Raw genomic sequence first — 27266 nt, 5'->3', positions numbered from 1 at the left:
TATAACTAACCACAGTGTGAACATTACTGCATGTTTTTATTGTTTTTATTTGGAAAGAAATCTTTACATATTATACATTTTTAAAGTCTGTATATGTATTATGTATTATATATGTCTCGCTAAATAAACATCAGTTTTATAGACCCTAAAACAGAACCCTGTGGGACTCTACAAAATATGATACTAAACTTTTTTGATATAAACTAAATAATTCACGTTATTGTATATATATTGTATATCTGCATTTATGACAGGTTAAATTATATGTTTTAATATACTTTTATCCTGATTACTTATCTTCTGCTTATTCAAATGATGAGGAAATCACATAAATATCACATAATAGGAATATAAGTCACACGCCTCCTGCATTTTATTGTTACTCCAATTTGAAAGATACAGTAATTACCCTCACAGTTTAAATGCTCTCTCACTTTAGTAAAAAAAAATAATAAAATAAAATAAACACATAGTCTATCCATTTAAGAGCAAAAATCTCATACAATAAAACACAGGAGTAGGGGTGCCGAGTGGTCCAGTGGTCTAAATGCACTGCCACTGTGATCAGGAGATCGCTGGTTCGAATCCTGGTCATGCAGCTCGCCATCAGCTGCTGGAGCCCAACTGCACAACTGGCCTTGCTCTCTCTGGGTGGGTAGACGGCACTCTTTCCCCTCATCACTCCAAAGGGTGATGTTAATCAGCACAAAGCATCTGTGAGCTGATGTATTAGAGCTCTGTCACTGCGCTTTCCTCCAAGCAAACTGTGATGCTACTCGGCAATGATGCATCAGCAGCAGTCTGAAAAGAGGCAGAGTCTGTCTTCACATGTATCGGAGGAGGCATGTGCTAGTCTTCACCCTCCTTTTGTTGTGGCATCACAAGGGATGGAGCATATACAGCTGAGTATTAGATGAATGGGTGGGACAGTTGGCCTAGCTAAATTGGGAGAAAATTGGAAAGAAATTTAAATAATAAAAAAATGTATCCCTTTAAAAATAATTGAGCCAGTTGATTCCTAATCCACCTGCAGAGTGAATTCACCACTAGGGCGGGTTTGAAAAATGATAGAAAAGAGGTTAAATATAGGATTACAATTCTGTCTGACTGTTGACTCTCACTAAACATAATTTTTTACAAATTTAAACATCTATTCTGTCCATCCCAGGGTGCAGCAGGCTTCGGCTATCCTGGATCAAAGGGTGACCAAGGACCTCCTGGTCCACCAGGCCCTCCCGGTCCTCCTGGACCTGGTGCTGAAGTGGTGGAGAGAGGGGATGGGTCTGTAGTGCAGCGGGTTGCAGGACCCAAGGGACCACCAGGACCACAAGGACAACCGGGCCCAGCCGGCCCTGCTGGAGCGGACGGGGAGCCCGTAAGTATCTCCAGAGACTATTACAGGATTAGTTATTATTGACAATAAATTTGGATGGCTTTTTGTGACAGTTTATCCTTTTTATTTACCATCTGTTTATGTTGCAAACTGTATAGGTAAAACTGTGTGGCAAAAATCAACCTATTTTTTACTTTCACAAGCACATTATAAGTGCTTCTACAATCAACAACCCCGGCTTGATTCTGCTCAATTATTATTACTACAATTATTTTTTAAATTATGCCTCAATACAGTATTGTGCAGCGGTTTAAGGCACCTAATTCCCCCCCTTGGCCCTACCACTTAACCCTACCCCTCTGTTTTGCGCATGCACACCGAGGGGTAGGGGTGTCCCGATTCCTGTAAGACTGGAGGGGTAGGGGGAAGGCATAGGGCTTGTTAACCCTTCAAACAGAGATTTTTCAGAGGCACATTTCAAATAGGTATGAGAATCACTGATAAGATGGCAACACAAAGTGACATTAAGCACTATATTACCATAGTTTAATGTGTCGAATGTTTCATAACAAGCTTAAAAAGATCGCTAGTAGTTTGTCTCAGTAGCTAGCTAGATAGCTTTCCTGTTCCACCTTAAATGGTGCAACAGACAGCAGAAGCTGCAGCTTTTAAGGCAGAATGGAAAAATAAATAAAAGGGGTTAACTCTATATAACAAAAATGATAGATTTATCACTATTAATAGATACAGTATATCTAAACATACTTTACAGAAAAAAATAACAAGAAGATCTTATTTTGAGAAGCAGTTTAAGTCGTTTCGTATTTCTGACTAATCAAACTCTCACTGCGCACAGAGGGCTGTACTGTACATTCTGCAGTTCATGCACCAGAATCTAATAAATGTTATTATTGAATTGCTTTGCTGAAATTATTTGTTGCTTGTGCTGCAAAAACAGGATTGAGCCCCTGCCAAGAGTCAGATGTTAAATCAGAACTAGACGGATTATGTACAGTTTGTTCTGCTTAAAGAAAAGAAATACACGCTATAATGTTGCATTCTCATATTTAATGTAGACTATAGCAAAAACGTGATTCTATCATCCGCAGAATTATGCACTTCACTTGGACTTCACTTGGAAGAAGATCAAAACTTGACCATAATTAATAATACAGGAATAATAAATATATATATATTAATGACACTAAAGCTGTTTACTCGTGACAAAAATTATCTCTTTTACCACACTGCTCAACATGTATGAAATATGCAATAATGTATTGTTGATATTATGCAAAAAAAAAACTTGTATCTATGTTGTTGGCATTTTTTACTTGTTGACATATTATAAACCTGACAGTAGTTCTTTATATCATCCCAAATTTCTAGGAGAAGTGAACCAATAGAATGTTTTTGTTTACATTGACATCCATTGAAGCTTAAGAAGGCCTTTTCCTTCACTTCCCTGCTGAAAAATCCAGCTAAAGATCATATTTTAATGCTAGTTTCGAATGGTCTTTCAAGGCAGTTGACGAGCTGGGCATCCAGGGGAATTTATACCCTACCTTTTTTTTTTTTTTTTTTTTTTCTTTTTTGCTTGTCCCTTGCTATTCGGCTGTATATCCCCTCTATCACTAGTGATACAACACAAGGAGCTTGAAGACTGGTACATGCCTCCTCCAACACATAGAGTCAGCCACATTCTCTTTTTTATCTGCTGATGTAGCATTGCCGAGTAGCATCACAGCACACTCGGCGGAAAGAGCAGCGACTCGGTTCTGATACATCAGCTCACAGACGCCTTGTGCTGATCGACATCACCCTAGGAGTGATGTGGGAAAAGAGAAAAGAGCACCATCTACCCACCCAGAGAGAGCAAGGCCAATTGTGCTCTCTCAGGGCTCTGGCAGCTGATGGCAAGCTACATGACTGGGATTCGAACCAACAATCTCCTGATCATAGTGGCAGCGCTTTAGACTGCTGGTCCGCTCAGCACCCAGGTCCACTAGTTCTTGACCACCTGAGTGTATGTTCCATTTGAAATTGGCCATGCTTAGTAATGGTGGATAATTCTTGTAGACCAGCTAAGCCATCAAATTCAAACAAAAAACACTGGTCTGGTCAACATCCTAACCAGCTAGAGCTGGACATTTGTTTTTCCTGCTTAGCTGTTAACTTGCCCATTGGGAGATGGGATATTTTTATTTTATTTTTTTTCTGTAACAGCACTAGCAGTAATGCTCTGCTCATTTGTTAACATTGTGCAGAGGGCAGTGCATATGTTAGTGCTCTATAGTGTCATACCCAGCAAATGCAATTAATGTAACTGTAAGTGTTTGTCACAAAGGCACATTGTATTCCGCCCTTGAGACGAGGAACATAATGCATGGGCCACCTCAGACACGGTTGGTCATATCTGGACAAATGTGCCCATATAAATATTCCTCCTTGTGTGCTTTTATAGGGTGACCCTGGCGAAGATGGAATTGCTGTAAGTTCTCCTGAGTAATGCTTTCCATAATGGAACACTTATACAATGTGGACGTGGGGTCAAGTGCATTCCTCTGTGTTTAAATGACTAACTTCCTTTTCTTTCCTTCCATCTCATCCATTTTCCATTTATCCTTCTCCATCTGACTGTTCTTTATACTGTATAAGGCAAGGGGCATTATACAGGCAAAGGGCCAATACAGCCTTACTGAGGGCCACAGCACTGCACCATATCTGATTGAATATTAGCGGCTGAAGGCTGAAGGATGAAGGCTTGCAACAGGTCGTCTCCTGCTGTGCTGTGCTGTGCAGTGCTGTGCAGTGCTGTGGTCCTCTTCTGGCCTGAAGGGACATTATCATGACTAACAATCCAGAAATTTCACTTTTATTGGGTTCTTTGGTGGTACTTTTGGCTTATAATGGTGTCTGTTCATTGTTCATCAACATATACTCCTGTTTTGGTATATACTGTACATACAGCTCTGGAAAAAAATTAAGAGACCACTTCAGTTTCTGAATCAGTTTCTCTGATTTTGCGTTTTATAGGCATATGTTTGAGTAAAATGAACATTGTTGTTTTATTCTATAAACTACTAACAACATTTCTCCCAAATTCCAAATAAAAATATTGTCATTAAGAGCTAGATTTATTTGGAGAAAATAAGAAATGAAGTAACAAAAAAAAGATGCAGAGCTTTCAGACCTCAAATAATGCAAAGAAAACAAGTTCATATTCATAAAGTAGTTTTAAGAGTTCAGAAATCAATATTTGGTGGAATAATTTTTTAATCACAGTTTTAATGCATCTTGGCATCATGTTCTCCTCCACCAGTCTTACACACTGCTTTTGGATAACTTTATGCCTTTACTCCTGGTGCAAAAATTCAAGCAGTTCAGTTTGGTTTGATGGCTTGTGATCATCCATCTTCCTCTTGATTATATTCCAGAGGTTTTCAATTTTGGTAAAATCAAGGGAAAACATCATCCCTTTTTAGTGGTCTCTTATTTTTTCCAGAGCTGTATTTTCCTTTCATTTTGGACTGCATTCAATTTCATTAATAAGTACAGCCCTTACCTATAGTCTCTTTTTTATACATTTCTTTAGGGGCCAGCTGGACCTCAAGGTTTCCCAGGAACCCCAGGAGACTCTGGAGCTAAAGGAGAAAAAGTGAGCATACTTTTTGTTTTTTGACATCAAATGATCTATTATAATTCTTAAATATAGTGTAAAATATAGTTGGTATTTTGTGAGCTAGTTTGGTGAACATTGTCTGGGGCAAAATTAAAATTTCCTCATTAGTACGCTTGAAGAATCTTTATTTAACAGCCCAGGTGCTGGATGTTTACAAATAAAGCTGTGGTTTCTTATGTTAATGTTTAGAAAATGTTTCATTATTACAATGAGAGAGACTTTTTGAATTAATACTATTTGTATTTATTTTAATATTAAAACAGATCAGTTGCTTTTGGATAGAAAAGGTCAACAGGGGTTTAATATAACCAGGGTCTCAGTTGACAAGAAGCTAGGCATTACCAAAAACAGCCAAGCAAATATAAGCAGAACAGAAATGAGGAAATCCAAAGTCATGACTCAAATTAATAATTTAGAGTCTAAACCATTAAACCAAACAACCGTACAAACAAGATATTGAGTCAAAAACAAAAGAGATAGATAAATGCAATGGATACAAACAAGGAATAAACACTTGCTTTGCTTTGACAAAGTTGGCAATACTTTGCAAAGAAACAGTAAAACAGACCAGGTTAATTAGACAGGGCTAAATAGGGAACAGGTGAAACAGATCAGTACTCAGGTGATGATCATGAGAACTGTTTGTGACTGTTTGGAAAGTGACATGACAGGAATCCCCCAAAAGAGGGGGATTTTGGATTTTAGTTATAAGTATTGGATTCAACACAGTTGGGGAGGGGAGACCTGGAATGAATATTAGTTTTTATGTGAGAAAATACTGTAAATACTCAACACCCAGATAAATTGCATTTTACATCATCATTTTTAAAGAGAATACAAAATAAAAACATAGATTAAAAATGTATGCTGTACACTTGTACTGTACTGTATTTTATGTGTTTACTAAAGAATATGTTTTGTGTTAATTTAATATATATAAAATAATATAAAAATGATGGAATGAATTTGTGTGTTAAAAGTCAGCTCTACCTTGATGATCAATTACACTCTTATTTATTAGGGTGATAGGGGTGAAGGCCAGCCAGGACCGAGGGGACCACCCGGGCCTCCAGGACCTCCAGGACCCTCATCTCGCGCAGACCGACCTGTGAGTTGCTTATAGATAGTTGATGTCTTGGTATCTGAATTTGCCCTCTCCGTTCAGCTAAAAACTAAATGATTTTTTTATTAATGAACATTCTTGTGTTTTATCTGCAGACCTTTTTGGACATGGAGAGCTCTGGATTTGGTGATCTGGAGAGTATACGGGTATTTAAGTCTGCTTTAGTACATTTGGTGTAAATTTGTCACAAACACACATTACTGCAAATAGTGAACATCTGATCTCCACTACATGCATCGTGAGCATCAGTATAAAGAATTCAAAGACATCCATGTTTATTTAAATTTAATATACATTTATTACAAAGGAATAAAGAAACACAAGAATACAACTTTATCATATTGTTTTATCAAAGCTACTCAATTCTATACAATAGAGAATACGTTTAAAAGATTGGGGTAATAGAAGTACTCATTTTATTACTAAACAAATTACAGTCGAGCCATAATTAGGGTAATTATCCAACCTCTAAATTTTTTTTTGTTAAGTGCATGGAAGAAAAGAACACAGTAATTTAGCTCTAAGCTAATATATTAGCTTGTGGCTAATGCTTTACTTTGAAATATTGATAAGTTTTGGAAAGTTTATCGATGGAGAAAATCTATTTTGAGTTAAAAAATTCGTCAACTTAGAGTTAATTCAGTAATTTAGCCCAACAAAATGGAGCTCTCAGGATCTGAAACACATTTATTATTAAAGATTGTGTGTCAATATTTTTATCAGATTCATTTTAGGCCTACTATGATACATTTTTAATAATAGTTTTGATGTTTTAAAAATCGCATAGTCATAAAAAATTTGCCTTGAAGGCATGGAAAATTCATAAAAAAAAATTATGGAAATGTATTGGTTAAAAAGTGTATAAACCTTAAATTATGAACTTTGGGGCTCATTACATCTCAAAAACGTATAGGAAACAGTTTTTATGAGCATATTTTCAACATTATAAAAAGCGGTGTGAGCTATTTATGATAAAAGCTTCAAAATATAATGAGTCTTAAAAAATTATCTTGGTCCTCGTATATTGTATCCAAGTAAAATTGGTAATTTTTTAGGTATAAGTAAGGTATCATTTACAGAGAATCCATATTTTAATACACAAAAACTGTGTATTTGGTAAATCTGACTTTTTGATTTTTTTATTGATTTATTTAACGGCTTTATTTTTAATTTCATTATTCTTTATTAATGTCTAATAGGGATTGCCTGGCCTTCCAGGCCCACCTGGACCACCTGGACCTCCTGGACCTTCAGGCCCTGCCAACACAGCAGTGTCCGGTGCCGCTGGCGCCTTTGGGCCTCCTGGTCCACCTGGACAGAACGGAGCTCCTGGAAGTCCAGTATGGTTTTTTTTTTTCCAGAAATGTAATATGTTGTAAAGTATTGCCTTCTGATAGAGCTTTATAAAAAGACTGTGTGTTCTGCTCTACAGGGGGTTGCTGGACCACCGGGTGCTGACGGCAAACCAGGCCAGCCGGGCCCCAGAGGAGAGAAGGTAGGAGTGGATTAACACCTTAATCCCCGGCCCCCTACTATTTTTTAGAAGAGCTGTGGGTTCACGTTCATTAGTTTCCTTTGGATAAGAAAGATTTGCATGTTAAAAATAGACTCGATGATGATAATCCTGTATGGGATTTGAAACTGCTTGACAGGCCTAATTCTGCTGCTGCGAGGACACTGAAGTGTCAGTCATGTGTGTGATATTAAACATATCCCTGTCACTCTCGACAGGGGGATGCTGGTGAGCTCGGCCTACCTGGTGCAGTGGGAGAAAAGGTAAGTTCACACATGCACACACACACACAGACACACACACACACAGACACACACACACACGTATGCACACATTCTGATGCAAACTCAGGAAATACTCTTGGATACCCACACACACAAACTAGCACCGCGGTCATAATGTATTAGTCATGCATTAGAGTGCACTGTTCACTTACCTGCATCACAGGAAACTCGGAGCTCTGTGGAGGTTATTTTTTTTTTCGTCAGTCTAAACCACTGTAGCTGAGCACTTTCAGTGTGGGTTCCTGTGCATCCTGGAAATCCATAAATACTAGAAATTAAGACTTGTTTTTTTTTTTTAAACAAAGAAACTTCAATATAATAAAAATGGCTATATACAGCTCTAGTAAAAAAATACGAGACCACTTAAAAAGTATGAGTTTCTTTCAATTTTACCGAATTGAAAACCTCTGGAATATAATAAAGAGGAAGATAGATGATCACAAGCCATCAAACCAAGCTGAACTGCTTGAATTTTTTGCACCAGCAGTAAAGGCATAAAGTTACCCAAAAGCAGTGTGTAAGACTGGTGGAGGAGAACATGATGCCAAGATGCATGAAAACTGTGATTAAAAACCATGGTTATTCCACCAAATATTGATTTATGATCTCTCAAAACATAAATATGAACTTGAGCTCTGGAAGCTCTGCATATTTTTTGTTATTTCAGACATTTCTCATTTTCTGTAAATAAATGCTCTAATTTTTTGCAATATTCTTATTTGAAATTTGAGAGAAATGTTGTCAGTAGTTTATAGAATAAAACAAAAATGTTCATTTTACACAAACATAAACCTATAAATGACACAATCAGAGAATTCACAAACTGAAGTGTTCTCTTAATTTTTTTCAGAGCTATTTGTCTTGAAAATGTTGCTGAGCAACAAAGATGGCAACATTTGTGATGATATTGATGCTTGTGATGCAATAGAACTATTTTAGTGATACATTATTTTTAGACACTAATTATTTAGTAAGATTAATAGTTCATCCAGGAGCTTAAATGCATTTTAATACAGTCATTGGATGCTTGTTGTCAAGGTCATAAAAAATATCCCAGAAAATTCCTTGAAAATGTTTTACTGATTTTACTGATTTTATAGGCAACATGTAAGAACTGTATCATACACAAACAGATAAGCCAAAATTCATGGGATGAACATTTAATTAAAGTATGTGTATTTAAAATATTTGAAATCAATTATTGTACAGATATTTGCCTACCATAATTTAATCTTTTGGATTTTACAGTTTTGCAGCTTTGTTAATGAAAGTTTTGTACTTTTATTTAATCTTTACTAATCTTCACAATCTTTCAAGATAGCTGCACTTTTTTTAGTGTCAACAGTAGACCTTTAGACTAAGGTATTATTACTCATTTTTTATATCAAGGTGTCAAAAACAGGCAAAATAGCCTCAATCATGAACCATAAATCCAAAATGATTTGTCCTCTTTTACTCCTGAAGCTCACTGCAGTCGTGTCAGAGCTCGAGTCCTGACTGAGGATTTTGCTCTGTGTGTGTTTTTTAGCCAGGGCTCTACTCTGCTCTGCCTGTCTCTGAGCTCCTCTTTTTCTTCTCTTCATCCTCCAATGATAAAACAGCCCCCAGTGTAGCAGGTAGCAGGACTCTCTGAGCCTGAGGCAGCCTTGCCTTGTAGCTTTATAGCATCGTGGATGCTGGAATGGTTATGATAAGTGGAGTGTCTGTGGTTATGACTGTGGTTATGACTGTGGTTGTGGTTATAGTTGTGAAGTTGATCGTTTGTGTCTCCATTTGCTGCATATTGGGTTTGTCTCATACTCATTCGTGGCATGGTGTTATGTGGCTGGATACCCCACATATTTTATGACTGGTGTTTGCTCCTATCCTGGCTGGTCCATTGCTTTTGCCATTTCCATGCATCTACTGAGCTCATTATTATTCATTTTATGTTCCTTTCTTACATTACCCTAGTAGTGTTCTGTACATTATCATGTGCATTATCTGTTGTCTACTGGAACACACCATAACACTACATTGAATTGATTTAATACTGTACATTATATTTAATGCATCACCTTTGTTATAGTGTAGTGGGAGTATCATAAATATGCCACATATTTATGACCAGGAGTATATACTAGGGATGCACCAAACATTTTGAACTGAAATTATAAGCTCAGAGGCCAAATAATGTATGCCGAACAATGACATATTTTTTGCACTATAAGGTGCACTTAAAATCCTTAAATTTTCCCCAAATTTTCTCTTATTAAGAAGCAGTAAAGCCACTCTGCTGAAGTACAGTGTTATAAAGAAGTTTCAGTGAAGTTTCTCCAGCACCAAGGGTGGAGCAGTATTAGCATTAGTTGCTAACCACAGTGCTAGCTCTTTCACGGTTTAGAGGTGAGTAAATTGGACAGTACTCTGTGCGTTTACTTTGTTAAAACAAGCTACATGGGACGAACCGCTAGCTGATAATGCCTTGGCTTACTGGAACACTCAGGCTTCCTCAGTGTAGCACTGTCAGGCAGCATTTACTAGCGCTAAGCTCTGCTAACCGCGACTAGCGCTGCTGCTAACTGTGCTGAAAGTACTTGAAATCTAAGCTTACTGTAAGTAAGCTTCTAATACGTTATGCCTTATATTCCGAAAAATATGGTAAATTAATGTTATTAAAATTTTGGTAATGCAGTGGTAAAAAAAAAACAGTGTAAAACCTGTTCAGTATCTGGCATTTTAGTTTGTTCAAAATCAAAAATTAGATTTTTTTGCATCCCTAGTATAAACAGTACCTGAAGATTCGCCACATTCGCCTATTCTCACACATTGTTCACTCGTTTTTTGCTTCCCCCAAGGGTGCTCAGGGACCTGCTGGTCCTCAAGGAAGACCAGGCCAGGGTGGACTTGCTGGCCTTCCTGGACCGATGGGACCTGTTGGACCCCCAGGACCTCCTGGGCCTCCAGGACCGAGCTTTCGTGTTGGCTTTGTAAGTATCAGCCATTAATCCCAATGCCAGTGGATTTGAGGAGATATTCCTTGTGGGTTGTCAGTTGTTTTCTTATATGATAATTAAATTTCTCTCTCTGTTTAGGATGATATGGAGGGCTCTGGTGTTGGTGTTTTCCATAGCACACCTGGTGTCAGAGGACCAGAAGGAGTACAGGTTAGAACAGTTCATATCCATGATATTGTTTTTTTGTATAACGCTGTTAATATATTTACTTGATTAACAGTAAAATACATTATTCTGTATTGTTGTAATTCATTTTCAGGGTACCCCTGGAATTCCAGGTCTGCCGGTAAGCAAACATTTGCACAGGACTGTCTGTATATTAACACTGAAATGATGAGTGTTCATAAAGTTTGTGATTGTCTATTTCAGTAATGATCTTGTGTGTTTGGGTGAATTGTACACTACAGGGCAAACCTGGTCTACCTGGAATAAAAGGAGAGAAAGGTGATGAGGGTCTTCAGGGAAGAGATGGACGCCCTGGCCTGGACGGATTTCCTGGACCACAGGTAAAGAAAACTGTTCCAAAGATGACTGACTGTGTCTTGCTGTTTTACATGTCATACATATATATATATATATATATATATATATATATATATATATATATATATATATATACATATATATATATATATATATTTTTTTTTTTTTTTAATTATTGATACGTCTTATAGATTTTTTTTTTGTCCTTTCTGTCTTTTTAATACACAGAGAATTATGCAGTAATAGTGTGATTCACAATTTGTATTATTAAACTGCATTAAAAGGTGCTTTCATTAAAAAAATAAAATAAAATAAAAAAACAAGGAGAAAAAAATTTATATATGCAGCTTTTTGGTGGGGTGACATAAATTAAAATAATAAATAAATAAAAATGGGTACCACTTTAAAATAAGGCTCCTTTATAAAGGGTTTATAAATCGTTTACAAAGGAGTTTATTAATTATTAATGGTTGTTAATTAGGTTATAACCCATTAATAAGCAGATTATATATCAGTCATCATTACCATTTCTGTTAAAAATATTTATTTAACTATAACATCATATTAAATGACTAAAATTACTTTATATATTATTTTACTAGATATGTCAAAATATATTTTCACTGTTGTTTTTCTATTTATGTGTTGAAAGTATAAACATTAATAAACTATTTATAACCCCTTTAATAAGGAGACTTATTTTAAAGTGGTACAAAAAAGCATAATGAACATGCACATTATTTGAATATGGCAGCAAATTATTGATAGCAAATTAATTATATATGTTAGATTTTAATAATATTAAAGAAAAAAATGTGTTGATACAACATTTTATTAACTTGCAATGTTCTTATATTTTATTTATATAACGTCAGAGTGCACAGAATACTGCATTATGGAGTTTTGGTGTTGTATCAGGAATTGGGAAATTCAGACTGGAAAATCCTTTTAAAGGTCATTGATTGATGCAGGCTATTACATGACTAAAGAAAAACAGTGTAAAGATCATTTTTAATGAATTCCTGCTTGTTCTTTGTTTAGTTTTGGCTGGAATTGTCAATATCTGAAATCTGATCAATCTGATATGGGCCTGTTGTTCAGGGCTGTGTATGATTAGCTTAGAACAGTATTAAACTGTAAAGATTGTCCAGGCTACACATTCTTATATTAACGTTGGTGTGGATTGCATTTACCCACAGGGTCTGAAGGGTGAGCATGGTGACAGAGGAGAGAGAGTGAGTATTTGCTTTGATATTACATTTTGTTCTAACATTTTGGAGCATAATTTGATTGATTTGTAACTGATTTTAATCACACTTTAGGGAGAGCCAGGACGGGATGGTAATGGTCTTCCAGGCCCACCTGGACCTCCAGGACCTCCAGGACAGGTCATCTATCGCTCTTCTGATGGTGTAAGTTCAGCTAATCATAAGATCTCACTTTATTTGGGTAACTTTAGCCATTTCTTTATTATCTGCAGATGTTTAAAGTATCAGGTGAATATCTGTTAGCTTTCAACAGTGTCAAGGGCTGGGTTTAGGTCCACAGTAAAGCTTAGGTTTAGGTTTTGAGTCATACTAAGGTTATCAAGAAGGGTTAGAACCAGGTTTATGGATACGGAAATAAAAAATAAGGATAAAATTAATACATTAATGTTCCTGTTGTGGAAAACAAATATATACAGCTCTGGAAAAAAATAAGAGACCACTTAAAAATGATGAGTTTCTTTGATTTTACCAAATTGAAAACTTCTGGAACATAATCAAGAGGAAAATCGATGATCACAAGCCATCAAACCAAGCTGAACTGCTTGAATTTTTGCACCAGGAGTAAAGGCATAAAATTATCCAAAAGCAGTGTGTAAAACTGGTGGAGGAGAACATGCCAAGATGCATGAAAACTGTGATTAAAAACCAGGGTTATTTCTCATTTTCTGCAAATAAATTATCTAAACGACTAATTGTATTTGGAATTTGGGAGAAATGTTGTCCGCAGTTTATAGAATAAAACTTCAATGTTAAGTTTACCTATAAATAGCAAAATCAGAGAAACTAATTCAGGAACTGAAGTGGTCTCTTATTTTTTTTCCAGAGCTGTATGTTACTGGCTCTTAACATGTTATAATTGTGTAATAAATAATCCAATAGAAATGCTTCAAATGATGCAAGGCTTCAAGAGTGGCCTTAAAGATGCAAAGTTTTATTTTGACATCTAGTTAATGCATTTATCTACTTTAAATAAGTTGCATCAGTTACTGACACAGATGTGCAAGTGCACACAGACAAAGCTTGTCTAGTCCCTGTACAGAAATGTTTCCAATAGAATAGGAAACTCTGGAGCAGACAAATATGAATCAGTACCAGAACTTTTGGGATGAGTTGGGAAATTTGGGATGAGGTGGGCTGAAGTTTCTCCAACATCCTGACCTCACTGATGCGCTTTAATCTGAATGCAATCAGATCCTTACAGCAATGTTCCAGAAAGTCTTTTTTGGATTGTAGACAGTGTTACTTTAACAAAAACAAGATATCTTTTGAGTTTTTTTTTAGTTTTTGGAGAAATGATGAATGAGCCGGTGTCCCAATACTTTTGTCCACTTAGCATATTTAAGTGGAATTCAAGTTAAGTCTTATGTTAAGTATCTACAAAGCATTTAAAGTGAGCTATTAAATATTAAAAAAGTGTTTCCACTAATACTACTACTACTACCATTACTACTACTACTAATAATAATAATATTAATATTATTATTGAGAATTTAATGGTATGTAAAATATTACTTTAATTTATATTTTTTGTTTTTGTTTTTTGTTGGGTTTCTTGCAGCATGATTCAGTTGTTGGAGGCACGGTAAGACTTTTTTTTTTTTACTTTTGACAACTTTGAAGATGTTCTGAACTACTAAGCAGGACTAGAAACACTCCAAAGCTATTATTACTGCTTATTAAAATAATAAAAAGGAAGCTGGATAAAAGAATTGTATCATACTTCTGCTACACATAACGTAAACATCTGTTCAGTGATGTCTTTATTACTGCTGTAGGGAATCATTTCGCAGTTTTTCCACTGAGTACCCATCAATTTACCAGCTTGACTTGATTTCTTACCTTGTTATTATTGACACTGTCTTCATCGCAAATAAGAACTCTAACAGGTGTTGCACTGTGTGTGTGTGTGTGTGTGTATGTGTGAGTTTGTGTGCATGCATGTGTGCCTGTTTACTCCCACTGGGACATAATACACAGTATTTTTATTTATTTTTATTCTCATATGTTGGATTGCTCATTGTTTTATTTTAGGGTTTACCTGGACCCCCTGGTCAAGCAGGATTCCCAGTAAGTTTGCAGCCTATTTGTTTGTTTGCTTTATGGTTCTTTCATATCTGCAGAGAGTTTAAATGAAATTAATTCTTAATTCTGATGTATAAAGTTAATATCTGCTTTTATTAAAGGGCCCAATGGGACCAAAGGGTGAGAGAGGTGACCCTGGACCTTCAGGCTATGGTTTCAAGGTGAGTCTCATAGTTTCTAACTACTGTACATATTGAGCAAAATATATCCAATACTCACAGCTAATATTCATAAACTGTATGTACTGATCATGCTGTGTGTTTGCAGGGAGAGAAAGGAGAACCTGGTGTGGTTATTGGACCTGATGGAAGCCCATTTTATCTTGGTGGATTGTCAGGACAAAAGGTGAGTACTTAGAAACTATATGAAAAGGTATATATTTTTTCATTTGGATTTTATTTTTTCTTATCTTTTAGTACGTTCTTATTGGAACTGCATGGTGTTCTCTGGTGGATGGTTGCTGTATGAGTGCAAATTTCATTTTGATCAAAAGCGCACTTCAATAGGATATTTTAGGTTGTGTTACAGAATGTAAAGAGATAAATATTTAGTATAACATTTTATCAAGATTTGATTATCTTTAAAATTACGAGAAATGTCCAAATGATCTAAGTATCTCTCTAGCTACAATCCCGGGTCATGCTACTTGCCATCAGCAGCCGGAGTCCGAGAGAGCGCAACCGAATTTCGTAGTGTAACGTTGGTCAGCACAAGTATCTGGTAGCGTGTTGTAGGCCTGTCAGGATAAGAATTTTTCGTGGACGATATATAGTCTCAGAAATGATTGCGATAAAGATATTAGTCATTTTAAGACTATTTAAATGCCATTGATATAATGGTAATAATATAGCATAACAAAGCAATTATACTATTTCAAAGACAACACAATTATACTTAATAATTCATTTGGGAAATATATACTTTTCTCTTTACCTACTTCAGTCCACACTGTGTGTATGGAGCTGCACGTATTGAAGCATTGGTCTGGTACTGCATGACTGGCTAAAATACTTTTTACGGTAATATATGTGAATAAACATACAAATTAACACAATAGACGATATGGCGATTATCAAATATTATTGAAGCCATGTCCATTTATTTCACGATAAGTCGATACCCGGTAATTTTGCAGCAGTGCCATTTGGGGGGGGGGGGGGGGGGGGGGGTAATGAGTGGATTGGGTAATTGGGCTGGGATAATATTATGGGAAATATTTTTCCCTCTTTGATTGTGTTTCATCTTCCAGGGTGACCGAGGACCTGCTGGACCTGTGGGACCTACTGTGAGTTTGATATTTTTGTGTTTCGCAGTTTTCTGGTTTAATGAAATGACAATGTTAACATAGTAATTAACATTCCTCTCTGGCTGTGTTTCTGCACAGGGGCCATATGGTCCTCCCGGTTTGAAGGGGGAGATTGGAATGCCAGGCAGGCCTGTGAGTCCCTCAGTTCTAAAGCGGAATATTGAAACACATCATTACTACATGCTTGAATTTTTCACACTTATGGTTTCGCACTGAGTGACCTTGTGGTGTCATTGCAGGGTCGGCCAGGTGTGAACGGATACAAAGGAGAGAAAGGAGAGCCAAGCTCAGGCACTGGATACGGCTACCCTGTAAGGACATAACGCAAAAGCCGAGTAAAAGTGGAGTGGGGTGTTCATATTTGCTTGATGTTTTTAGAGAGAACTGCTTCTTAACAACAATATTTCCCATCTTTTCAAGGGTCCACCCGGCCCCCCAGGGCCCCCTGGTCCCCCGGGTCCTTCCACAGCTCTGGACAGATTTGGTGTAAGTGCCTATTTTATATCAGATAAGCTGTAATTCATCCGTGAAAATTGCTAAGAGGGCTTTACATGCTGAACCAGCAAAGAGGTACAAGATTGATTATGTTAACAATTTTCAAAGCAGCAGCTCCATACAGTTCCAATCTTTCTGCCTTTCCTTTTAGAGATACGAAGATAACGGGAGGGTGTATCCAGGTGAGCTGGTGTTTTGTATATTTGCTTTAATTTTAATGTTTATAAAAATAAAGCCTTTCCTGAGGCGGATTTGCTGAATTAAAGTGAAACGATACACTCTTAAAAATAATAATTGCTCTACAAAGGGTTGTTGGAGTGAAGCCGTAGAAGAACCACCTTTATTTTCACGAAGAACCATATTTGTAATAAAAATAATAATGTATTATAAAGTGTAAAGAATCTTTTTTTAACCAATTTAAACATGTTTCACACTTTTGTAGCACCTTTTTTTTTTAAGAGTGTACTGCTAATCTGCTACTATTCCAGTAAAGACAACTGAAGTGGTGTTGGCAGTGCCACTGGTGTAACAATCCCATTTCTAGTTGTCCTTGCTTCTCTTGGTGTTTATTTACACTTTGAGCAGCACATATTCTTTATGTGTCCAAATGTTTGTGGCGTTCCCTTCTAAAAAATCTTTATATGGCTCAACATGCTTGGAGGAGAGTACTAATACCCACAAACACTGAACACAATCAGATCCTCACAGCAATCCCTGGACAATTGGGACAGTTACTCCAACAATGGCAGGATAGACTAGTTTTTTACTACCGTATTTTTCACACTATATTTTAATTTTCCCAAAAAACGACAGTGCATCTAATAATCCGGTGCGCCTTATGTATGAATTCTACCAGTCAGGACATGAGGAGCAGTTACAGCATTATAAAGATGTCTCTAGCACCAGGGCTGGAGCAGTATTAGCATTAGCTGATAACCATGCTAAGTGCTAGCTCTTTCGCTGTTAGCCACTGTTGCTAATGCTGCTGCACCCAGCCTTATTGGAAATCTGGAAATCTAAGCTTTCTGTAAATAAATGGAAGCACTTTACTCACCCAAACAAGCAGTTTTCAGAAGAAAATTCTGTGTAGGGCTCGTTTGACTTTAAAAGAAAATGTTTTTTAAAAATTGCAGTTTTTAATGAATGTACTTTATAATCCGGTGCGCCTTATAGTGCGGATAAAATATGGTACTTATGATTTCAGAAGGAACAGTGAATGAGCACATGTCCCAATACTTTTATCTGCATAGACTATATTGTTACCATTACCTTTAGCCACTAGTGGGACTTGAATCTATGACCACTTAATGAGTTGCTGGCTGCAGGGCATTTATAATTGACTGATTAACTGAATGTGGTGATGTGTTTTTTCCCCCTGTAGCTATGAAAGGAGAGAAGGGAGACCGTGGAGCTCCTGGTGTCTCCGGACCAGCAGGTGAATATAATATAATATAGTATAAGTTTTCTGTTACATCGGAGCAGTTCTACTCTGATTAAATAGAGCATAATTACACTCGGTACATACTGTGCTCAAGGCATTTAAACTTCTCTCATAATGTTCAGTTATAAATTAGTAAGTATAAGCTTATTAACATAACCTCTTTATCTTTTCTAGGCAACTATGACATTTACACGTTGAAGGTTGGTTACGTTTTTCTTAATTGTTTTATATTGAACCATCAGCTGATTTGATGATTTAATTTTACTTAGCAAAAGTATTTTTTTTGCTATTTGTGTGAACAGAATGAGCTGAAGGGTGAACGTGGAGAGTCAGGTCTGAAAGGGGAAAAAGGTGAACCTGGTGGTTATTATGATCCTCGTTTTGGAGCAGTGGGAGGACCAGCTGGAGCTCCTGGAAGCCCTGGACTACCTGTAAGAACTTTAGAATTTTTTGTTTTAATTTTATGGCCAATCTACTTTTATATTCATAGCAGTTGAAATATCCAGTGTGACTTCCTATATTTTTCACACTAGAAGGCGCACTATTATAAGGTGCACTATTATAAGGTGCACTATCAATAAACGTCTATTTTCTGCTCTATTTTCATACGTAAGGCACGCCGGATTATAATAAGGAGCATTTTAAGAGACACTTTAAGGAACTTCTAATTCAGCAGTTCTTGCCACTGGGTGGTGGTGGGAAGGGGGACTAAGTAAATCTAAGCTAAGTAAACAGAACTGTAATTAAAAAAGACTTTATTTTCAAGCCAAATGGGTGCTGGATGTTAATCTACACAGATTTCTCTCCTAAAAACTGTTTATTTGAGTGAGTAAAGTGCTTCCATCTATTTATAGTAAGCTTAGATTCCCAAATTTCTCCAGCACTAAGGCTGGAGTATTAGCATTAGTGGCTAACCTAGCTTATTTTTACATGGTAAAAATCAGGCTACAGTTTGATAATACCTCTGAACAGGGAAACAGCGGTTAGCAGCTAATGCTAATACTGCTCAAGCCCCATTGCTGGAGAACTAAACTGAAACTCCTGTATAACGCTATACTTCACCTGAGTAACTTTACGACTCCTTAAAACCTGACTGGTAAAATCTATACATAATGTGCATCAGATTATAATTATTAAGTGCGCATTATTAGGTGAAGAATACAGTATATTTGAGTTATGCTACTTGCTTTTGCAAATGAAGTGTTTTGCTCAAGGAAATTATGTCAGGGAATTGAACCCTAGTTTGGCACAGGGAGCGTGGTGCTGTTACCCACTACACTGTCTCAACCACATTTGCCAAAATCATCATTGTCAAGTATTTTCTATCGGTAGCTATCTTTACAACACTATTATAATTGGCAGTAATCTCTTGTTATATGAGACCAGCCTCATATTTCACTAATTGGGAAAAGATTAGGTGAAATTAGGCTTTCAAACACTAGCTAGGTAAATAAAATCTGACAAAACAATCATGAGCAATTTATAGCATTTGTCTCAATAATACACAAAAAATATATAATTTTAGATTTGTTCTTGCTACTTCGCTTGTGCTGATCTCCACATTGAAGGGAGCTTTTCTCTAGAGCACACTGAGCCTCCTCAACTCTCTAACAAAAAATAAACATCAAGCCGATTGGCTCTTTTAGTTAAAAATCAAATCATTTCAACAAAGATAATTTGATAAAATGTGACAAATATTACGTATATGGTCAATGGACATTGGTACAGTCATATGACTGTCAAAGCTAACTAAATTAGCAACCTAGTTCCTACTATATTGTTGTGAGTCTGAGTGAAACATTCCTTTCTTATTGTACAAGTTTTACACATCATGGACAAAAGGTTAAAAACGTTCACAGCAAATGATCCTGAGGCAACTCCAGGCTGCCAATCAATTTGATAGTCCACATTTATGCGCCATATTTGATTAGATTTTAAGTAGTTAATTAAATTTCGGTGTGGACTATGAAACATTTTGTTCTAGGTCAAATATATTGTAGGCTCTAAGAATAGCCTAAGTGTATTTAAGTCATTTATCAAGGATACAGTCCTTGAGCTGGATAAACTAACATTCTGTCAAGGTTTGACAGATTTGTGGCACTTTAGTAATGATAATGAACACACTGTTTCAGGGTCCTAAAGGAGATTCTGTCAGAGGGCCTCCCGGTCCACAGGGCCCACCTGGGGCTCCTGGTATTGGCTATGAAGGACGCCAAGGAAACCCAGGGCCACCTGGACCTCCTGGACCACCTGGGTCACCCTCCTTACCTGGACCATACAGACCCCGTGAGTAAAAGTATATCCAAGGTTGAGCTCAGTCTGTGGAACGTCTTTTACGTATGCACAGAAACTTAGAGTGTATGTGTGAAATATCCAAAGTAAATAGTCGTATAATGCAAGACATTATTACCCAGACTTATGTTACCAGCCATCTAGTACACAATTTGGGTTAAAATAATGTTAGAGTGAGCCCATTTGTGACTAGAGCAGGTATAATTAATGCTGGGCGATTTAATGGTTAATTTGAATCACAGTTTTAATGCGATTTTCAAAATGGAGTAATCGCGATTTTACAAACATACATTTACAGATTTTTAAAATCTAAAATATCCGAGAACGCTACTCATTTCTGAAGTGTTTATCCGTCTTACCTTAGTTACCAGCACCTTCCACAGACTTACCAATGCATATTTGTACAGAAAAAAGTTCCAGCACTGTATATATACATAATCATTTTTTTACAGGTAAACCTAGTTTTAAACCATTTCTTCATCATCTGTAGTTTGATTTTAGGGGGTAAAAATTGATCATAATCAAAAATCTGATTTTTTTGTGAAAAAATCGAAGATTATTTTTTTAGGCCGTAATCGCCCAGCACTTGGTGTAGTTCTATGAAAATCCCAGTGGTATATGCCATGCCTCCTGCATACACTATTCAAGCATTACCTCGTTCCTAAGCAAGGCATTAAATGTCCTGTTACATGTGTGTCTGGATTCTTTTTATGAAAACAGTTTAAAATATGAAAATATGATATTTTCTACCTGTTCCTACCTCTGATGTTTGACTTTTGATTTTTTTTTGTCGCCCTTCAGCAGTCAGCATTCCTGGTCCCCCTGGTCCTGCAGGTCCACCTGGCCCACCTGGCCCAAATTCTGGGGTAAGAGGAATGCAATGGCAGCTTATGAGGAATTAAATAGAAGCTTTGTAGCATTAGCCAGTCTCAAGGAGGGATGCAATTGAATATTTGGCAACCAAAATTTTAGTGAAAAGACCAGATAAATTTATAACAACAATATTATTGTACTTTGTTGGTTTGGTTTGTTTGCTGGGATATTCATTGTTATTTTTAAATTGTAGTTTTCTGAATGCTTTTGTATGTCCTTTAATATTTCATAGGTGATGATTCTGAGGTCATATGACACACTGCTCGCAACAGCACCCAAACAACCAGAGGGCACACTCATCTACATCATAGAAAAGAGCGATCTCTATATCCGAGTGCGGGAAGGCATCAGACAAGTGATGGTACAGTGCATTACACAGACTTCTTTCTGCATGGAAACGAGAATAATACCCTGCTGTAAATCCATCCATTGACATTTAAGCAGAGCAATATTTCTTTACCACACATTTCAATGCAAAACTCTTCTTACTTCCAGCTTGGAGATTATAACCCCTTCAACAGAGATTTGGTAAGTACTTTTACATCCGAATAAAGAGCGTGCTAAATTTGTCACCTTTGGCTATTACTTAAAAAACCACATTAGCATTCAAATATGCGGCTGGCAGTGAATCAAAGGAACCGGAGCTCGCTGTTAGCATATACACGCTTATTACTGTGTGAAGTTAAAGCTCTGCCCTGCTGCCGCTCTCTCTCCAGGACAATGAAGTGGCTGCTGTGCAGCCGCCCCCGGTGGTCCACTACTCCCAAGACCACTCTGCCAATAACGGTGCAGAGCACTTCTCCCATGGTGGATCCGCCACCCAGCCCATTGAGCCCCCGGCCCGCCATCCAGCAGAGAGGCCTGAAACTCATCCAGCCCCTCCTGACACTCGCTATGACCCCCGCTACCCAGATCCCAGATACCCAGCCCAGCCTGACCCTCGCTACCCAGCCCAGCCTGACCCTCGCTACCCAGCCCAGCCCGACCCTCGCTACCCAGCCCAGCCCGACCCTCGCTACCCACCCCACACTGATCAGAGGTACAGCCACGTCCAGCCGGACAGATACCCCATCACACCGGCCCGCAGACCCAGCCCACCCGTCGTCCAGCCTGAGGGCCACACGCACACATCAGGACCAGGGGTAAGATCACACTGCTACTGCCTTTTATTCACTGATTTTTACTGAATAGTGTGGATACAGCAGAATGTGCTAGAACTGGGTGAACGGTTAAAAATTGGGTGAACAACATTCTAGAACTGTGTAACTATATTTATGAATAACAGTGAACGAACGTACATGTGAGTGTAGAGAACATTCTAGAACAGTGTGAATATAGAGAACATTCTAGAACAGTGTGAATATAGAGAACATTCTAGAACAGTGTGAATATAGAGAACATTCTAGAACAATGTGAATATAGAGAACATTCTAGAACAGTGTGTCTGAGGTGGCATTCTAGAACAGTGTGAATATAGAGATCATTCTAGAACAGTGTGTCTGAGGTGTCATTCTAGAACAGTGTGAATATAGAGAACATTCTAGAACAGTGTGTCTGAGGTGGCATTCTAGAACAGTGTGAATATAGAGAACATTCTAGAACAGTGTGTCTGAGGTGGCATTCTAGAACACTGTGAATATAGAGAACATTCTAGAACAGTGTGTGTGAGGTGGCATTCTAGAACAGTGTGAATATAGAGAACATTCTAGAACAGTGTGTGTGAGGTGGCATTCTAGAACAGTGTGAATATAGAGAACATTCTAGAACAGTGTGTCTGAGGTGGCATTCTAGAACAGTGTGAATATAGAGAACATTCTAGAACAATGTGAATATAGAGAACATTCTAGAACAGTGTGAATGTAGAGAACGTTCTAATTCTAATTGAAATTCTAGAACAGTGTTTATGGGGTGGCATTGTAGAAATGTATGAATGGAGTGACAATCTAGAACAGCGTGCATGAGATATAAGTGTGAATGTAGGGAACATTCTAGAACAATGTGCCTATGGTGGCATTCTAGAACAGTGTGAATCCTGGGTCATCTAAATGAAGGGGTAATATTCCATATAGGTGACATTCTACAACTGTGCACTTGTAAATTATATTCTAGAACAATATAAACTTTAAATATTTTAGCACAGTGTGAAAGGAACTGAGAACTACTGTGAAAATATTATAGAAAGTTATCAATAAAATACATAATTATATTATTTTATATATTATTATATAATAAAATGTCTTATTTAATACAGGTAGGTAGAAAATGTATTTGTAATGAACTCAGTTTTTAGAAGAAGTAACTGCATCAGTTAACAGTAATCCTTTATCCTTCTCCACATGAACAGCTGCACCTGATCGCCCTGAACAGCCCTCAAGTGGGCAACATGCGGGGCATCCGCGGGGCCGACTTCCTGTGTTTCCAGCAGGCGCGGGCAGCAGGACTGAGGGGCACATTCAGGGCCTTCCTGTCCTCCAAACTTCAGGATCTCTACAGCATCGTCCGCAAGTCTGACAGACACACACTGCCCATCGTCAACCTGAAGGTATGTCTTCTCTCAACACTGCAACATTTTTTATTTGATTTAATTTGATTCATTTATTAGACTTGATTTTAATGGATCCTTGTCTGCAGAATGAGTTGTGTTATTAGTAAGTGATGTCTCACAGCTGTGCTGATGTTCTGTTATGTAGGACCAAGTGCTGTTCAGCAGCTGGGAGTCTCTGTTTGGTGATTCGGAGGGCAGGATGAAGAACAATGCCCCCATCTACTCGTTTGATGGCAGAGATATCCTCAGGGACAGTGCATGGTGAGATTTTGGTTTTGATATTTACTATAGAAACGGTAACCTGTAAACGGTACCTTTATGATATTATAGTCAACATGTGCACATTCTTAAACATGGAGGTGTTTTTTTGGAACAAAGTGCAGAAGAACCACTACAGTTTGATGATTCTTTGAGACTATTTTTAAGGAGGTTCCCAGTTAACATTTTTATTCAGTTTTCTTCTTGCAATACACAGTGATACAGCACAATTGTAGACTATTTGGGAATCTCTGAGAACATTTGAACTCATAAAGAACCCTTTCATGAAGTTAGTCATGGTCTGATTTCCTAGACTGCAGCCAACATGAGGTGCAGTTCTCGGCTTTTATGTCATAATTGGCTATTCCAAAGTGAAGGACGCAACTGATGTATCCTTCCAAGCCTTGGTTACCCACAACTCTCTGTGCAGTACAATGCAAAGGGGGAGAAAACAGCACTACAAAAATATGATGTGTAAAAATGGTGGAAAATGTAGTCTTCTGAGAAGAGTTACTTTTAAAATGAAGAAATGAAAAACATAGCAAGAGGCAGGATCTTACTGCTGGCATTGTCACAAAGCTTTGTTAGACAGTGCAACTAGTTAACCAGCAGTCTTACTTTAACTGCAATCTAGCCATTGGAACATAGCTAATATCACTACAGTATTTGAACATGATTCCATAGTGAACTTGAAGTGGTTAAAAAGTTGTTCTTTTATGGTTCTTCCATGTAAATGTATTTTAATTTAAATTTTATGTTTTTTTCTAACTGAAAAAACGTTCTTCACACTCAGGATCTTATATCTTTATCCAAAAATAAAATGAAAGAACGATAAGTTGTTCTTCCTTGACTTTAATCAGAGTGTATAAAGAAAGAGGTCGTTTTTTTACCTGCAGATATTTTATGTGTTATATTCTTCCCTCTGCTCTTCAGGCCAGAGAAGATGATCTGGCACGGCTCTAACGGTAAGGGTCACCGCCAGACAGATAACTACTGTGAGACATGGCGGACGTCGGATCACGCGGTGATGGGTCTGGCCTCGTCCCTGCAGGCCGGACAGCTTCTCCAGCAGATGCCCAGCAGCTGCTCTGGATCGTACATAGTGCTGTGTATCGAGAACAGCTACATCACACAATCAAAGAAGTAAACAGCCCATCTGTCACAGAGAGCGCTAGGCGACACTGCGTTCACTGTCCGTGTAGGACGTTTCATTTCCTCTCCACAAAAAAAAAAAAAAAAAAACAAATATGAAAATAGAAAAGACATAATAATAATAATTATAATAAAAGACAGGAGCTAGGTCTGCTTGGCAGAGAAGCTGCCCGTTGTCCTCTGGTTTCTTCTGTAATGCCAAAGAGACAGGCTGACCACGGTTGGCTGTGTCTCCGGGCATTGGCACATATTTTTTATTTTTTTGCAGTTGAACCAGAGATGAGAGGCCAATAGAGAGAGGCTGCGTTTTTAATTGTATCCATATAAAAAAAAGATAAATTGTATATGAAATGTTGTTCGTTCACATTGTTTTGTTTTGTTTTGTTTATTTGTTTTTTTTAATGATTTTCTGTTCATCAGTGTTTCTTTATAAGATGTCTTAATTGGTATATTTAACCAGTTTTAGCTACTTTTAGTATTTTTATTTTTTTGTGCAACTTTGTTTTGTTTGTTACTTATTACAGTTCTTTTCATCCACGTTGGATCCAAGCTGTTGGACGTTCAGGGGCGGAGAAAGCCTAAAAATGGAAGAAGAAAAAAAAACAAAAAACTTAGAATTTACAAAGAGAGTAAATATTTATTTTGCAGTAAAAATAACTACATTATGAATTTGAAAAAAAAAAAAAGATTTAGGTCACATTTCTTGTTAGGCTATTTTAGTTAGCACTTTTTTGTTGCAGCGTATGGCTTGTATATATACACAGATGAAAGTGTGAAATTAAAATAGACTAAAATACACTACAACCACTCTGATGAGAACAAAAGAATATTTTGATATTTAGCCCCTAAAGGACTTTTGTACAAACCGATACGTTGAGTTGATACTGAGTTGATAGCATGGCTCAGCTGTGTGTGTGTGTGTGTGTGTGTATGGGATCAAATGTGTGTGAAACGTGTCCGTCAGTGGGAAATTCATATGGACGTTTTTCTCTGTCATTATCTTCATGCTCATTCCAGATAGTTTTTCTACAGGATATTAAAGAGGATACAATTATATAAAATCAGAAAAAACACAGATATTTGATAAGTTTCTAAGTTTCATTCAGAAAACAGTTTGTTACAGTTTATTTCTGTTAATGAAAAATAGTAACCAGTTCTGAAACCCCGGTTATTCACGGCTGGGTAGAGGATAAGTTTAAGCTCAGTTTTGGTGCTGCTTTGTGTGAGAGTTAAGCTGGGGGGGTCAGAGGTGTACTTTTAGCGAGACACTTAATCTTAGACCTGTATTAAATGTTGCTGGCTCTGTGCTAGAGGTGATGATTCAGTACGACCCTGTGCGACTCACATCCTTCCTGTAACCTTTATGTGCTCCACCGTTTTTACAAGGCACTGAATAAATGATTTTTCTCCATTCACAAAAAATAATCACTGACTCTATTGTATTTCTCTCTTAATAGGAATGTGTGTTATAAATATGGCACATATCTGCCATCATGTGGTAAATTTGTACTGATCTGTTTTGTACTTGGTGAAACACTGCTGTGCTACCATCAAAAAAAAAAGGTCACACACTCTAATATTTGGTTGAAGTGCCTTTAGCTTTGATTGCTGCACACATTCTCTGTGGCATTGTTTCAATAAGATTCTGCAATATCACAGGATTTATTTCAATCCAGTGTTGCATTAATTAATTTTTCACCAAGATCTTGCAGCAACATTGATGATGGTAGAGTCTGACCACTGCACAAAGTTTTCTCTGGCACATCCCAAAGATTCTCAATGAGGTTAAGATCTGGACTCTGTGGTGAACTCTCTCTCAATCCATGTGTGAAAATGATGATCTCATGCTCCCTGAATCACTCTTTCACAATTCCAGAACCATGAATCCTGACATTGTCATCTTGGAATATTCCCGTGTCATCAGAGAAGAAAAAATCCATTGATGGAATAATCATCAATTTTACCAGTAATTATACCACAGTAAGTTCCAGCTCTGCGATGTGATTGGCTAAGAGGCGTCGTTCTATGAGTGTCATTATCAGCCGGTAATTCACTGTAATCAAAGCTCTCCATGTATTACGCCGCCACATGCAGGTAACCTAGCAACGATGCAGCTCTTACAAACCAAATATAAACCAAA

The 27266-nt window shown here is 37.3% G+C and overlaps 1 protein-coding gene across 5 annotated transcripts in view; it reads left to right on the top strand.

The window, feature by feature from the left end:
* Positions 1-26551, top strand: part of col18a1a (collagen type XVIII alpha 1 chain a) — a 133555-nt gene extending 107004 nt beyond the window's left edge. For 3 of the 5 annotated variants that reach the window (XM_049485367.1, XM_049485366.1, XM_049485363.1), the window contains 33 exons: positions 1169-1375; positions 3798-3824; positions 4929-4991; positions 6037-6123; positions 6234-6284; positions 7338-7478; positions 7571-7633; positions 7870-7914; positions 10773-10904; positions 11010-11081; positions 11191-11217; positions 11339-11437; positions 12614-12649; positions 12737-12826; positions 14714-14749; positions 14866-14925; positions 15032-15109; positions 16014-16049; positions 16149-16202; positions 16310-16381; positions 16491-16556; positions 16717-16747; positions 17947-18000; positions 18181-18206; positions 18309-18437; positions 20139-20292; positions 21100-21164; positions 21404-21532; positions 21667-21699; positions 21888-22313; positions 23516-23713; positions 23862-23977; positions 24908-26551. In XM_049485367.1, coding sequence (XP_049341324.1) covers positions 1169-1375; positions 3798-3824; positions 4929-4991; positions 6037-6123; positions 6234-6284; positions 7338-7478; positions 7571-7633; positions 7870-7914; positions 10773-10904; positions 11010-11081; positions 11191-11217; positions 11339-11437; positions 12614-12649; positions 12737-12826; positions 14714-14749; positions 14866-14925; positions 15032-15109; positions 16014-16049; positions 16149-16202; positions 16310-16381; positions 16491-16556; positions 16717-16747; positions 17947-18000; positions 18181-18206; positions 18309-18437; positions 20139-20292; positions 21100-21164; positions 21404-21532; positions 21667-21699; positions 21888-22313; positions 23516-23713; positions 23862-23977; positions 24908-25121 — 3117 coding nt within the window. In that variant the 3' untranslated portion in view covers positions 25122-26551. The remainder of the gene's footprint in view (positions 1-1168; positions 1376-3797; positions 3825-4928; positions 4992-6036; positions 6124-6233; positions 6285-7337; positions 7479-7570; positions 7634-7869; positions 7915-10772; positions 10905-11009; positions 11082-11190; positions 11218-11338; positions 11438-12613; positions 12650-12736; positions 12827-14713; positions 14750-14865; positions 14926-15031; positions 15110-16013; positions 16050-16148; positions 16203-16309; positions 16382-16490; positions 16557-16716; positions 16748-17946; positions 18001-18180; positions 18207-18308; positions 18438-20138; positions 20293-21099; positions 21165-21403; positions 21533-21666; positions 21700-21887; positions 22314-23515; positions 23714-23861; positions 23978-24907) is intronic. The other 2 variants (XM_049485364.1, XM_049485365.1) reach the window with 2 other exon arrangements.
* The last annotated feature ends 715 nt before the right edge of the window (positions 26552-27266 follow it).

Source organism: Astyanax mexicanus, chromosome 11 (genome assembly GCF_023375975.1).
Source record: "Astyanax mexicanus isolate ESR-SI-001 chromosome 11, AstMex3_surface, whole genome shotgun sequence".
Lineage (NCBI taxonomy): Eukaryota > Metazoa > Chordata > Actinopteri > Characiformes > Acestrorhamphidae > Astyanax > Astyanax mexicanus.
Note: the sequence above shows the minus strand (reverse complement) of the source record. Positions and strands in the feature narration are given on the sequence as shown.